The sequence below is a fragment of the Procambarus clarkii genome, chromosome 62, assembly GCF_040958095.1.
Source record: "Procambarus clarkii isolate CNS0578487 chromosome 62, FALCON_Pclarkii_2.0, whole genome shotgun sequence".
NCBI lineage: Eukaryota > Metazoa > Arthropoda > Malacostraca > Decapoda > Cambaridae > Procambarus > Procambarus clarkii.
Window position 1 is genome coordinate 28139005 of NC_091211.1, and position 15154 is coordinate 28154158.

Sequence of the window (15154 nt, forward strand, 5' to 3'; positions counted from 1 at the left end):
GTTGTTACAACCAAGTACACATTTTACTGTTGAGTTAAACAGAGGCTACAGTTAAGGATTTGCGCCCAGTAAATCCTCCCCGGCCAGGATTTCATTAGTGATAATGATAATGTTTATTCAGGTCAAAGTACATACATAAATTCATAAAGAGTTACAAACAGAATGTTATATTTCTAGATAGAGATAGTATATACTATGCCAAAAGCCACTAATACGCACAGCGTTCCGGGCAAGATGTGGGAAAAACACTTAATTAAGACTAAAACTTACAACTTAAAACAATTCATTCATTTGTGTACAAGAAGCCACGAAAGGTTTTGTCAAATGTTTGGTCACTAAAACACTCGCTTTGCAACAAACAGAATGGATTATAATTTATTGCTCTAGGTTATAATTAAATTGTTTTCATTGTGTAATAGAAAAATGATTGTCATTGTGGTTTTTCATTGTGATTACAATTTGATTGGTTGTTTTTCATTGGGATTGTAATTTTATTGTGATTAAATCCACAAAGGCCATGATGAGGGTTTAAACGTACATCCAGAATGATCCGAGACGCGCCTTAATCGACTGAGCCACGACATGGTCAAAAGATTTTGACCTTTGTTATTCATTTGATATATCATGCTATTGTGATTTCTGTGCTTATTGTGATTGTTTTTCATTGTGATTGTAATTTGATTGTGGTTTTATTATGATCTGATTGTGATTGAAAAAATATAATAGAATAACTGATTTTTAGATGACTGTGTAGGGAGTAAACAATATATTAGCTCTAATCGTTAGTCTAATGGCAAAACTCATCAGCACTAATTACGAAGCTATAGTCTTTTCCTTAGTTACAGGTAACATTCTTTCAACCTATTTCAACCGTCCTTTCAACCTATTGGAGGATGGTGAGGTGTAGTCCAATCATATAAGCAATCGAGAAGCGATTAATATCAGGAGGCTAACCATAGCCCGTGCTTCTTGCCCCGCTCCTGTGTCAGGTAAGTTACGGGCTCACCATAGCCCGTGCTACTTGGAACTTGTTCCGAGTAGCTGAATCTATAACAACAACAACATATTAATATCAGCACGGGAGACATCTCCTGTCACGCAGGGTGCAGTTGCACCTCCACAGATCTCCAGTATCAGCTCTTGATACTGGTAATAGCTCCAAAGGGCCACCACTTACGGGCTATTCATGCCCGTGCCACCTTTTGGGTGGCTTAATCTTCATCAATCAATCAGCCTAGAGTACATAAAAAACACCATCACCAAAAAACTCTCACACCTCAACACAGCCCATCTACACCAGAGAGTAGCTAAAGGTTCGCCCTCTGCAATATGGTATCTTCAGGCGACCAAATTAGAAAGGTTAAATATCACAAAAGGAATCCACAGAGAAATAGCAGTTAGGTTATATAGACTACGTCTAGGTTACAGATGCAACTGGGAGATTAGTGAACTCCGACAGAGAATGCATCTTCTGCCAAACAGTCACAGAAAAGCCATTACTTCACTATCTTCTGGAATGTGAAGCAACCAACGACCTTAGAAGAGCTTTAAGAGTCCCTGAATCTTGCAGTAACCACCCTGAAGCCATCAACACAGCCACTCTCCTGGTAAAAAAGGTGTCCAGCAGCTGGACGCCCTGATAAAGACTGTCAAGCAGTATCCTCCCCCACGATAGCAGCTTGACGATTAAATGCGACCTCAGAACACTGAAAAGAATTACTGAACAAAAAATTGTACCACGTACGGGCTATTCATGCCCGTGCCACTTCTTGGATGGCTTAATCTTTATCAATCAATCATCAATCGATTAATAGCGCACCGCTCTTGTGCTAGGTAAGTCCACTACGGGCTCACCATAGCCCGTGCTACTTGCCCCGCTCCTGTGCCAGGTAAGTTACGGGCTCACCATAGCCCGTGCTACTTGGAACTTGTTCCGAGTAGCTGAATCTATAACAACAACAACAACAACAGATTAATAGGACATGCACAGATCTCCAGTATCAGCTATTGATACTGGTAATGGCTCCAAAGGGCCTCCATTTACGGGCTATTCATGTCCGTGCCACCTTTCGGGTGGCTTAATCTTTATCAATCAATCAATCGATTAATAGGACACAAGTTACAGCCCCGCTCCTGTGCCAGGTAAGTCCACTACGGGCTCACCATAGCCCGTGCTACTTGCAACTTTTGTTCCAAGTAGCTGAATCTAAAACAACAACAACAACAACGATTAATAGGCAGGATAATTTCCACAGTGATTCAGTTAACTTCATTCAGTACAGACGCTACGCTTGGGAATTACCCCATCTCTTTAACCTCAAGAATGTCGCACTCGGCGTGTACAGTTCTAATCAACCCCAAGACGCTACAGCTTCGACACAGAGCAGACAGCAGACAAAAAATAAAACGCATCGAGCTATCACGCTCTCCGTCTCATCGAGTTCAGACACTCACGAACTCATCGAGTTCAGACACTCACCATTCCCCATCGAGCCGCCACACTCTCCCACATAGAGCTCCGCGACTCCGGCTTCACTCAGCTCTCTGCTCCAGGCTTCATCTCAACGTCTACGACACTGCTGTATCCAGGACTACTAAATAAATATGAAACCCACTAAACACTGTGTATCTAATCTACCCAACAACGTAACATAATCGTACGTTACCAATGTAATAGACAAAATGAACGTAGAGTTTATTTTTAAAATTAAGAGTTAGACACAATAACGGAGAGAAGCTGCAGTTTGAGTATTTAATGACCATACTTGAAGGCAGTAAGGACAGTACCTTACACTAATCTAAGGATTGTCTGAAACACTGCCTGTGGACCCGGACGTGAATCGTGGAACTGCCTACCCGCCGAAGGCGTAAATGCCAAAACTGTTACATTTTAAAATCCAACTGGAAAAGATCTCATCAGGGCAAATGGGGGGGACCTTTGACAAGCCTCTGGCTTCCTTTCCTCGTCAAGGCCATTAGTGTTAGTGACCCTCAGGTAAATGTTATTACTGAAGGCAAAAAACAAGTCATAAACACACATCCATAACGCCTAAGACAAATTTTAACACTTAGTGGGTCGGCTAAGTTTTTTTTAGCGATTTTTAATCTTTGGAAGTTACTTTAGTATCATCGGCAACATAAAGAACATGTTGGTGTTTATGTGTCCAAGTCGAATATATATGGTGACGGTGAGAGATCACAGGACACAACCCGGGGGGCACTCCACTAAACTGTTTCTAACTCACATTTCATTCTATTTGTGATAACTGTTTTCTTTGAAACAATTAACCATGCCATAGTTCACCTTCAGATACTCCCGTCCCGGCCCAATACAATGCTCCTCTACCTTTGGAATCTCTTATATCAGAGAATCTGTGGCCCCAGAGTCAAACTAAATCTGTGTAAACATTCCATTCAAATAAAGGGATCTAGTCTATGGAACTCACTTCCTAATAAATTAAACAATTGTCCAACCTATGCCTTATTCGAAAGTAAAACCTAAAAGTACCTAATTTCATCCTCAAAATTTCCGACCTTGTGCTTTAAACTCTCACAGTATTTTGTACTACTCTCTTCCCCAATATTAGTGCTTAAGACATATATCTTCACCAGTGTAATCACCTCTGACAATTTATATTGGAGTTATTTGTTGATATAATTTTTTGCTACAAGGTACCTTTTCCCCCTTATCTGATATGGTAGATTAAGGACCTGCCTGAAACGCTATATGCGTGTTAGTGGCTTTGCTTGAATGTGCAAATACCAATCTTATGTAATCTCACAACCCCATTGTACCTTCTTGTTAATAAATATTATTATTATATTATTATTATTATTATTATTATTATTATTATTATTATTATTATTATATTATTATTATTATTATTATTATTATTATTATTATTATATTATTATTATTATTATATGAAGAGTTAGTGTAGTCTATTATGGACTACATAGCCATGTGAGGTAATGAATGTAATGAATTTACGATCTCTGGTGTGTGTCATGAGTAGGTCAGTCACGTGTGTGTGTGTGTGCGGTTGGGTATAGGTGAGAGGTGCCTTGCATGGACCACTAGGCTTTTGCAACATCTTTTATTGTGTTCCATTGGGTTGTTGTTGTTGTTAAAGATTCGCTACCTGGAACAAAAAGTTCCAAGTAACATGGGCTATGGTGAGCCCGTAGATAGTTATTCCACCATTGGGTATAAATAGGTGCTTCGCGTGGGCCAATGGGCCTTCAACAGTTTCTCTCATGCCTATGCTTGTGTATAAGATAATACCTACACTAGGGCGGAAAATGAGATGGTGTAGCGAGGCAATGAGACAGTTGTAGCGAGTATATTATGTAAACAGTATACTCGCTCCAATCTTTAATTAGCTTAATGCGAGTAGCACAACTCTCATTAGCAATAATGACGAAACTCATACCTCTTCCCTAATTACAGTTAACATTCCTTCCAACCTATTGGAGGACGATGATGAACACTGTAGTCCACAAGGCTCCCACAGTCATCGTAACTGCGACCACAAGAACAATGGCGGGCATGCAGCAGCAGCAGCAGGTGTCCGGGGCCAGCCATGGCCGGCTAAATACCGTGGGAGACTCCTATGGTCACCTTCACACCAAACAACAAAACTTCCTAAATGTTTCATGTTGATATTTACAATGGCAGCTTGTAAATAACATTCTTGATTCTGGATATTCAATTATATAACAACTCACGTGACATATTTTGGTGTCATGCGCGCCGTTAGGCAGCCTAGTGGCGGTGACGTCCATATTAATGACGTCAGGGAAGGCGAGGAGGCTCTGACTTCTTCAGTCAGCGTTGAGTACTTCAAGCAACAGGCAGACGCGAGGGACAACTCACAGGTACAATTCAAAATATAATGTTTATAATGTGAGAGTCACTCTACAGTAAGGAAATTTGTAGACATGACAGATATTGTTCATTACCGGTAAATGTGCTAATAAAGTCATCAACTACAACCAACAGTTTAGTGGATAGTAATAAGATTCCCGTTAAATAGCTAAAGTAGTAGATGACTCCTTAATATGGCCTGTTTAATTAACAAAAACTGTTAACTGACTCACAACCTATACTCTCTCCTGAAGCCATATATTATGTGATTCTCCGCAGCCGCTCGATCACAGCATAAATATAATGTCAATAATAATCTAATTAACCCCTTCGACTAACGTCCCCCCTGCAGGAGGATGTCAGTGAGCGGACGTCAGTTGAGGGTGGGCACCGGGTACTGGGTACCCTGGGTGGACCTCCACTCCCACCCTGATGGTACTCTAACAGCCGATGGCGTCGCCGTCACCATTCTTGACATTATTGCCAAAAAACTTAATTTCACGTGCGTCCATAACCTCTGACTTTTTCGTAGTGTTACTTAATAGAGGAAATATTTAATTACTCACCTAGTTGTGCTTACGGGGGTTGAGCTCTGCCTCTTTGGTCCCGCCTCTCAACCGTCAATCAACTAGTGAGTTTGGTGGTAAGAAATTAATTGTAGAGTTTCTTATGCTTGAAATATTGATACATGTGATAGACGCGAAGGATCTCGCTTTGGGTAACCTTGACTATCATCTTGGGAAATTTAATAGGTTTATGGGTTTTTTTGCATGCTAGAGTATATCAATATATTGTATATTCTAATTTAATTATTCAACAAGTAGCATACAATAATTTAATTTTTACCATTGCTTCTACTACTATCACAACTACAGTACTCTACTTCTACACTAGTCTACTACTACAATACTCTACTATTACTGATGCTACTTTTGTTACGACTGATATTGATACTACTACTACTTATAATAATCAGATTCAGATTCAGATGTTTATTCAGGTAAGGTATATACATACAAGTGATGTTACATTAATGGATTGATATATAGATAGAGCTAGTACATACAATGCCTAAAGCCACTATTACGCAATGCGTTTCGGGCAAGAAAAACATTAATATCTAGAACTTAATACTAATTGAGCATAAAGAATAAAAGATGTTGAGAACAAATACAAATAAAGATAAAAAAAAAAGGGGGAACATGACTGAAAAAGCAGCACAAATACAATAGGTTGACAAACAGTGTTGATTACAAAAAAGAAAAAAAAAAGAAAATAACAGACATGGGTTGACAATAGAGGAGTGAGGTAGATTACAGGGAATTTATTAGGTAGTGTTTAGTTTTTATCTTAAACTGGTTGAGAGAGGGACAGTCTTTAACATGGTTGGGAAGGTCATTCCACATTCTGGGCCCCTTGATTTGCAGAGCATTTCTAGTTTGATTAAGACGTACTCTAGGAATATCAAAACTGTATTTATTTCTGGTGTGGTGCTCATGGGTTCTGTTACAACCTTCTATGAAGCTTTTAAGATCAGGATTGGCATTATAGTTTAGCGTTTTATATATGTATAATACACATGAGAGAATGTGCAGTGACTTAATATCTAACATATTAAGAGATTTGAGTAGGGGTACCGAGTGATGTCTGGGGCCAGAGTTGGATATTGTTCTAATAGCGGCTTTGTGTTGGGTAATTAGAGGACGTAAGTGATTTTGGGTAGTAGAACCCCAAGCACAAATACCATAGTTGAGATAAGGATAGATAAGGGAGTAATAGAGAGTCACCAGAGCAGGGCGTGGTACATAATATCTGATCTTAGAAAGAATGCCCACAGTTTTTGAAACTTTTTTTGATATATTTAGAATGTGTCCCTGGAAATTCAGCTTGTTGTCAATGAGAATGCCAAGGAATTTGCCATCTAATTTGTTACAAATTTGGGTATTGTTTATTTTGAGATTTATAAGACTAGAGGATTTATTGCCAAACAGAATATAGAAGGTTTTGTCAATGTTAAGGGTGAGTTTGTTGGCAGTTAGCCAATGATGGACTTTATTTAGCTCAGTATTTACTGTGGCATTTAGAGCAAGAGGGTCAGGACTGGAGTAAATGAAGGTTGTGTCGTCAGCAAATAGAATTGGTTTGAGGTGTTGGGAGGCATTTGGAAGGTCATTAATGTAGATGAGAAAGAGGAGAGGGCCAAGTATGCTGCCCTGAGGAACACCAATGTTGATGGGTAGGGTGGGAGAAATTGTATTAATATTACTAGTAGTATTGTATAATATTAATAGTAGTAGTATAGTAGTAGCATAATAATGGTAATAATAATAATAATAATAATAATAATAATAATAATAATAATAATAATAATAATAATAATAATAATAGTAACCATGATAGTAATGGTAAAATTCTATTTCCAGGTACGTGTTGGTGGGGAACGCTGACATAGAGTGGGGGCAGGAGGCGCAGAACGGCTCCTTCACCGGCCTGATGGGCATGTGTGTGGGGGAGGTGAGGAGCCCGGCCCCAGAGCTAGTGTCTGGGGGCCTCTGAATTTTGGAATTTCTAGGACGGTCAACCAGAAATACAAATTATTCCAACCCGTCATCCATTATATAGTATATATGTATATATACACACACACACACATACCTATACCATTTTTACCAGTTGATTGACAGTTGAGAGGCGGGACCAAAGAGCCAGAGCTCAACCCCCGCAAGCACAACTACAGCAGACCCGGTATATTTTGTATATACGGCTCTCATTCACTAAATGTAATGTCTTACTTCAGGACCGGTTACATTATAGGGTAAGCCAGAGGGTGGATTCAGTGCATCAGGGTATACTCAGTAAGGAACTGCTAGGGTGCTATTATGACCCCACAATTAATATAGATTCATACGTACACGGTGTGACATGTACAATATAGTCTATAATACATTAACCTGACTTCTGCACCTCAAGTATCGTAGCTTATGCCTAAGACACTATGCATCATCTAGTTCCGACGTTCCTTAAGGCCATCAAATGTTGTATGTCAGTCAAGTGATGTGTGCCGGACATGTCAACCTTCAGTACAGGTTCACACAGCTCGTACTCAACATGGGGTTTTAGCCAACGATTAGACTTAATATAGGCTTACACAGAGATCAAACAGTACAGAGCTGCAAATATCAATCAGAAAACGGTCTCCCAAAGGTCTGACTAGCTACAGCACCACTCAGATGTGAGACTGAACAGGTCTAATCAAAATCAAATACTATGCAAGAATAACAGATCAGGTTCAGTATATGGTCATCCAAAATGTCAGGATCAACACTTATACATTAGCTACCAACGGTATATTCCCAGCAGGAGGTGGACGTTGCATTGGGACCTTTCGTCATCACCTACCGCAGGTCCCAGGTGGCAGACTTCTCTATGCCGCTGTACTTCGAGTCCTGGGGCATCTTCCTGCCTCGGCCACGGCTGGAGAGCGATCTGGCAGGTTTCCTCAAGCCCTTCACGTGGCAGGTACCAGCAATTATTACATACTCTATCCTTCCCACGGCCACCTACAGGTTCCAGGGGCGAGGCAGGTCGACTACAACTATCTGCTCTAATTCATGCCACATTACACTTTTGTATGGTCACTATTAACTTGACGATATAAAACTTGAGTATAATCAATCTTGATTATAATAAAAAAAAATCCCGTGCTGCGTCTCGCTCAGGCATATATCATGAGGTGAGCTGATTAAAAACAATTATTTTGGCTTCCTCAGAGTAAAACTGTTTGCCTGTAAATTTAAAGCCATTTTTTTGTGTGTCTAATTGTGGTAACATTGATCACGTCATTTTATGCTTGTAAATACTTCTATTACATCTTATTCTTCTTTCAATAATGAATTCATTTTCTTTAAAAGGACTTTTAAGTGTTGGCATTTTATAATTATTGTCGCTCTGCGCCGGAAACCTTTTAATTTGTCACTGTGATTTCTCACATGTACACAATATTACTTAACAGTGAACCGTATATAACGGAGAGGAAGACTTCCTCGGAGTGAGACTCAAAATAATGAAGTCTAATATTCTATTGACATTTTTCCAGGCACGGTAAGTGTACGCAGGTTAGCCACTATATCAGGGGCTTCTGATATAGCCATCCTCATTATAACCAGGCTTCTCTATCCATTCTCTGCGGATTATAGTCTGAAGCTAAAGGTGTTATGAGTGCTTGTATAGATCAATAATGTTAATGTAGCACATATAACGTGCTAAGACAGTGCCTGATGATGACCAAACCACACATCAGAAAGTGAAGAAACGACGACGTTTCGGCCCGTCCTGGACTGAAACGTTGTAGTTTCTATACTTTCCGATGTCTAGTTTGGTCATCATATGTTCAGCCACGTTACTGTGCCTCGTAGTGTGCACACACAGCATGATATCACCCTCCTGCAGGTGTGGGAGGTGCTGGGGGGAATGATCCTTCTTACGATGGTCTTGGGTGCTGTCCTCAACTGGCTCGCCTCTGGGTCATGGAGAGGGCCGGATGCTGGGATCAAGGAGGAGCCTTCTGGTGGAGTCTTCCGTCCCTCCTGGGTCCTCAGGACCCTTGTCAATGAAGGTAAGACCATGTTGTTGTTGTTACAGATTCAGCCACTGGGAACCAAAAGTTCCAAGTAGCACGGGTTATGGCGAGTCCGTAGTGGACTTACCTGGCACAGAAGCGGGGCAAGTAGCACGGGTTATGGTGAGTCCGTAGTGGACTTACCTGGCACAGGAGCGGGGCTGTACGTGGCAAGACAAGTCCGTTCCTGAACGACTATGCTCTCATAATCTGCTAATTATTTTATTATTACTCCTAGTATGACGTTGCAATATTATCTAATGATGTTTACAATCTCATGATCTATACCATGAGGTAAGTACTCGCACATCTCTCTCTCGCTAACCTGGACATTATAATCACTCGCTGCGAGTCTGGCACTTGGCTATTTGCTCTAGTTCTGAACATCAAATTCCCACCAAAAATTATTATTAAATTACAGAAGGAATGCATAAATGGCTACCACTGGTTTTCCTTGTGAAACTACAATTAACAAAATGATCAACAATCAGTTATATAATTGCCAAGAAATATAAATAAGACTAAGGTATTATCAGATAATATCATAAGATATTATTATTATTAATAGTAAGATTATTATTATCGATATATCGAATTATATATTAGTGACAATGTTCAGAAGTCAAGTCTTTTTCTGACACTCCTGGTGCTGCCTAACACTTCTGGTGCTGCCTGACACTCGTGGCACTTGCCTGACATTCCTGGCGCCTGCCTGACACTCGTGGCACTTGCCTGACATTCCTGGCGCCTGCCTGACACTCGTGGCACTTGCCTGACACTCCTGGTGCTGCCTGACACTCCTGGTGCTGCCTGACACTAGTGGCACTTGCCTGACACTCCTGGCAGACACAAATGAGCTGCCGAGGACTGCAGTAGGACGGCTCCTCCTGGGGACGTGGCTGGTGGGTTCGTTCATCCTGTGCTCAGCCTACCAGGGCGTCCTCACCTCCCTGCTGACGGTGCCCCTCGTCAGCGTCCCCGTCAACTCCCTGGAGGACCTCGTCAGCTACGGCAAGATCCCCTGGGCGCTGGAGTTTGGAACCGTCATACAACAAGAGTTTAAGGTAATCTTGGGTGATCCACCCTTCATCCAGGTCGTGTAAATTACTCACCTTAAAGTCAGATATTGATCAATCTTTATCCAAAGTTTCCAGTCAGAGTGAGAGACACATTTAGCTACTATAAGTATGATAAATAATTATAGATGTATGGTACAATCAATACCACACGCACACTAACTGGACCATGACCAACACTAACTGGACCATGACCAACACTACCTGGACCATGATCAACACTACCTGGACCATGACCAACACTACCTGGACCATGATCAACACTACCTGGACCACGACCAACACTACCTGGACCACGACCAACACTACCTGGACCATGATCAACACTACCTGGACCATGACCAACACTACCTGGACCATGATCAACACTACCTGGACCACGACCAACACTACCTGGACCACGACCAACACTACCTGGACCATGACCAATAACAACCAGACATACAGTAAAGAGATACAAGCGTGAGAGGCATCATACCCACTTGAGAGAGACAGGTTGAGTGAAGGAAGGTTGTGGTGGCTGTGCCGCAGGAGGCCAAGGCCGGGGTGAACAAGGTGGTCTACGAGGGCAGCAGCGCCGTCCGCAGCACCTGGGACGCCAGGGACAGTATCAAGGAGGGCAAGCTCGCCATGATCGCCGACGACTTCTCCATGATAAAGGTAAGGAAGAGTCATGGTGCTGCGGAAACGGGAGACGTGCCTAACCATATCAGTCCGGCCTGGAATTCTCCACTGAGAGTCGAGAACCAACCTGATTGTACTACCAATTAACGTGTTGGAAATAATGGTGGGAATTTTGGAGATTAATGAGGATCTTTAGGTTATCTTTAGATGATTTCGGGGCTTTAGTGTCCCCGCGGCCCGGTCCTCGACCAGGCCTCCACCCCCAGGAAGCAGCCTGTGACAGCTGACTAACTCCCAGGTACCTATTTTACTGCTAGGTAACAGGGGCATAGGGTGAAAGAAACTCTGCCCATTGTTTCTCGCCGGCGCCCAGGATCGATCCTGGGACCACAGGATCACAAGTCCAGTGTGCTGTCCGCTCGGCCGACCGGCTCCCTTAAGGATACTAGATAATTATGTGCAGATATATTGTGAAAGATAATGCAAGATATCAACTGAGGTCTATTTAAGACCCTTTGTGCCCTCTGTAATCCTTTTGCGATACCCCTCACGAGATGAGTATGAACAATAAATTAACCATCCACGGCGGAAACCATCATTGAGGTTATTGAAACCGAAAATTGACATAGTTGGGGATAGTCTTCAAGGTGCGGGAGATGTACAGCCCGTCCTCATCAACAAAGGCCAAACGTAATTCCATACAGCTCTTTATGTAACCTGTTCTCAAGCCAGGCTCGTTAAAGCTGCGGCCTTGGCATAAAACTAAGATGTATTCGGACATTTTTAACATACTGCTTTGTTAACTTTCACCCTGCAGCGTAAACACTATCCCTAAATCAACATAACCAAAATATCCTATCTAATCTAACTTAAACCTAACTATACATAACCCCACAATATATAATATTTACATTTCAGAATTTTGAGTTATTATACTGTATGGAAAATTCATCCTGTAAGTTGGTTGTCTTCTGAATAAGTAAAAAGCCGCACTAACAATAAAAGCTGTCAGCATTTGACTTATTGCAAGGCAAGAAGGATGGGTTGCAGGTACAAATAATTGCCAACAGAACCTAAACACCTAACCTAACCTAGGCTTGAATACAGACAATATGCTAATATATAATACTCATTTATACCTGAGAAAATTTCTATTTTATCAACATGTTAAAATTGATGAATGCGCCTCTGGGGTCGGCCGCTGCATGGAATGAACATAGCCTGAGGACGGGTTGTTCTGAAAGGTCTTCGTCTGGTCCTGAATTTAACTTTTTAGATTTATCTTGATTTACCAGAGGGTCATCATCTATCTATAGTGGCTTCAACAGGGACAGGAACCTGGCAACTTATCAAAGGTCTTGCATTTTTCCTGAGACTTTTTCCAACTGGGTTTTGAACTGAAGTTATGTCTAGGCATGTTATGGCTTTAGCAGGTGGAGGGTTCCATGGGATTATAACTCCTATGGATGAAAAAGTATTTCTGTTTTCAGTCCTACATAGTGGCTTGTTGAGCTTGAAATTGTTGCCCTTTGTATGTTATATAAAACCCTTTAAACAAGTGGCCTGGATTAATATCCCCAAAATGTTCAGTATTGCATAACTTTGCATGAAATCAGCCCTGTCATGTCTAGTTTGCAGTGCTGCTAGTCTTATGACCCTCATCTTTTCTTGGTATGAGAGGCAACTTAGTTCTGGGAAGATTGTTGTCACACTGATTTGTACTTTCTTCAGAGGAGATATCCTTCTGAAGATGAGACCTCCATGCTTAGATACTATAGTCCAAATGTTGCTGCACCAGAGATTTGTAGTTGAATTACCACTTTCTTTTCCCTTGACTGTTCCTAGGGTTTGGTTGATTTTTTTCATTGCAGCTCCCACTTGTTGGTGTAGATAAAATATAAAGTTCTTCTCTAGTAAATACCGAGACAAAATACTTATTCAGACCGTTTGAAAGATGTTTTTGTTGTGTTGAACATAGACCACCAGTGATGAGGCTCATGTCATGTAAGAATAAAATTAGAGTACTGCAAATTGTTGGGATCATTGTAAGTGAAGTTATGATATTTTTCCAGATCACAAATGATGACTACAGCAACACTGGAGAATGTCACTACTATATTGGCAAGGAGATGTTCAGGTCTGCCCCATTAGCATATTGCTTTCCAAAAGGCAGTCCACTTGTCCAGCACTTCAACAAATGGTCAGTAGCGGCACATAATTATCCCTCAAAATAAATTATAATTGCAGAACTATTATTTGTCTTCAGTATAAGAGCGATTCATATATAACCTGCTCATCTCGTGTGTGTGCAATTGTTAAAAGTTAAATTGCAGTATTAAAAGTGTAGTTATAGGATGAGAACTACGCTCATGGTGTGTGTGCGCACACGCATGTGTGCCCTGCAGGATAGCACTACTACAAGAGTCCGGACTGGTGAGCCGTAGCGTGCTGGCCCTCACCTCCAATGCTTCAGCCTGCCTGGTGCCACCCGGTAAGGAAGGGGGTGGTAACCAGTCCCTCGTCCTCACCTTCCCTGACCTCGCTGGGGTCTTCCTCCTCTTAGTTGCTGGTGAGTCTATCTGAAATAAAATTTTCTGTCTCCCAGAGTATCTCCCACAATAGAGCCGTAGCCTACAACATAATTAACACTCTTATGGTGGCACTTAGCTTTGCAACAGTCATAAGATACAATGACAAATTCATGTCACTTATGTTAACTGATAAGCAGTGTATCATGACAAATCATTCAGTAAACGCAACTCAGTACAGGCTGCCAAGAAGTTGATTAAATCAAGTTACTGAACAGGGTTCAATGAGCAATGTCATGCAGCTGAATCGACTAGTGATCACTTGGTAATGGTCATGTGAGAGGCTGTTTGGTGGGCCCTTTAATTGAAAAGTGTGTCAGTAAATGAGACCATACAACAGTCCACTGATCGGTGTTATTATCCTCTTAATTTATCTCCCACAGGTTTGGGTGTTGGAACTCTGGCTTGTGTTGTAGAGATGTTCTCTTCCTGCTGGAAGGTCTAACTAGAAGGGGGTGACATTATCACAGCCTCCACATGGTTTATCAAAGATGCCACATGGTACTACAGTAGCTTTCACAAGGTCGCCTCCAGATGATCTACTGCAGTTTCTAGATGGCCTACTAATGCCACCACAGTCTACTACAACCTGAAATAGGCCTCCACAACCTGCAGTGATTAAATACGGTCTGAAAACAGCCTACCACAGACTGCAGTGATTGGCTCTGGTCAACCAAATCCTAGACAAAGCCAGGGGTACTGTGAAGATACACTTCATATTAGAACAGATACAAGTACTGCACTATTCAACTACAGCTGTATAATAACATATAAGTTAATTCATGACATTTATTAACCCTTTAAGGGTAAATAAAAAGACCTCAACCCACAAATAATATGGTCATCCTAAATGGAAATAAAACTGACTAGAGATAGGTGGAGAGGGGGCATTGCAAGATCCTGTTTTGAGGTCAACCCTTTTTTTTTTGTCTTATACATCCATGACAGATGAGAATATTACACACCACATCAAATTTGGAGATGATACCCAAAGACTTATAGTAAAGTAGGAAATGATATCGAGGCCCCACAGAGAGATAGATCTACATGAACTCTACAAACGGTCAGAAGACTAGAAAATGATTTTTAATATAGATAAATGCAAGACCTAGCATGTGGGGCAAAATAATGCATATCACAACTATTCTATTAAATAAACATTACTTAAAGAGGGCCACAAGGCTAACAACACCGCAAACCAAACATGACAAGGCTGATCTCATCGAACCTTTTAAAATAATAACAATATTGATCCAGACCACAATAGAATTCATTGCACACATCTCAAAATGACTCCCTTCTCAAACCTAATTATGATAAGAAGGGTTAATTAAGAGAATTCTATTTAAAAAAAAAAAAATCATTGGACTTGTTTTGCCCG

General features: G+C 41.2%; 1 protein-coding gene across 1 annotated transcript; it reads left to right on the plus strand.

Moving 5' to 3' along the window:
- Positions 1-4820: 4820 nt before the first annotated feature.
- On the plus strand, positions 4821-14552 carry LOC123766400 (glutamate receptor ionotropic, delta-2). Its single transcript, XM_045755468.2, has 10 exons — positions 4821-4878; positions 5220-5369; positions 7291-7381; positions 8228-8386; positions 9317-9482; positions 10332-10549; positions 11093-11221; positions 13258-13385; positions 13591-13754; positions 14157-14552. The coding sequence occupies exons 2-10, from the start codon at positions 5224-5226 to the stop codon at positions 14216-14218; spliced, it is 1263 nt and encodes a 420-aa protein (XP_045611424.1). The 5' UTR covers positions 4821-4878; positions 5220-5223; the 3' UTR covers positions 14219-14552.
- The last annotated feature ends 602 nt before the right edge of the window (positions 14553-15154 follow it).

Bases quoted from the DNA above. Each gene is read 5' to 3' on its own strand.
- LOC123766400 (XM_045755468.2), top strand. From the start codon at position 5,224: ATGTCAGTGAGCGGACGTCAGTTGAGGGTGGGCACCGGGTACTGGGTA. The intron at 7,382-8,227 runs GTGAGGAGCCCG...TATTCCCAGCAG, and splicing joins TGGGCATGTGTGTGGGGGAG to GAGGTGGACGTTGCATTGGG. The intron at 13,755-14,156 runs GTGAGTCTATCT...TATCTCCCACAG, and splicing joins CTTCCTCCTCTTAGTTGCTG to GTTTGGGTGTTGGAACTCTG.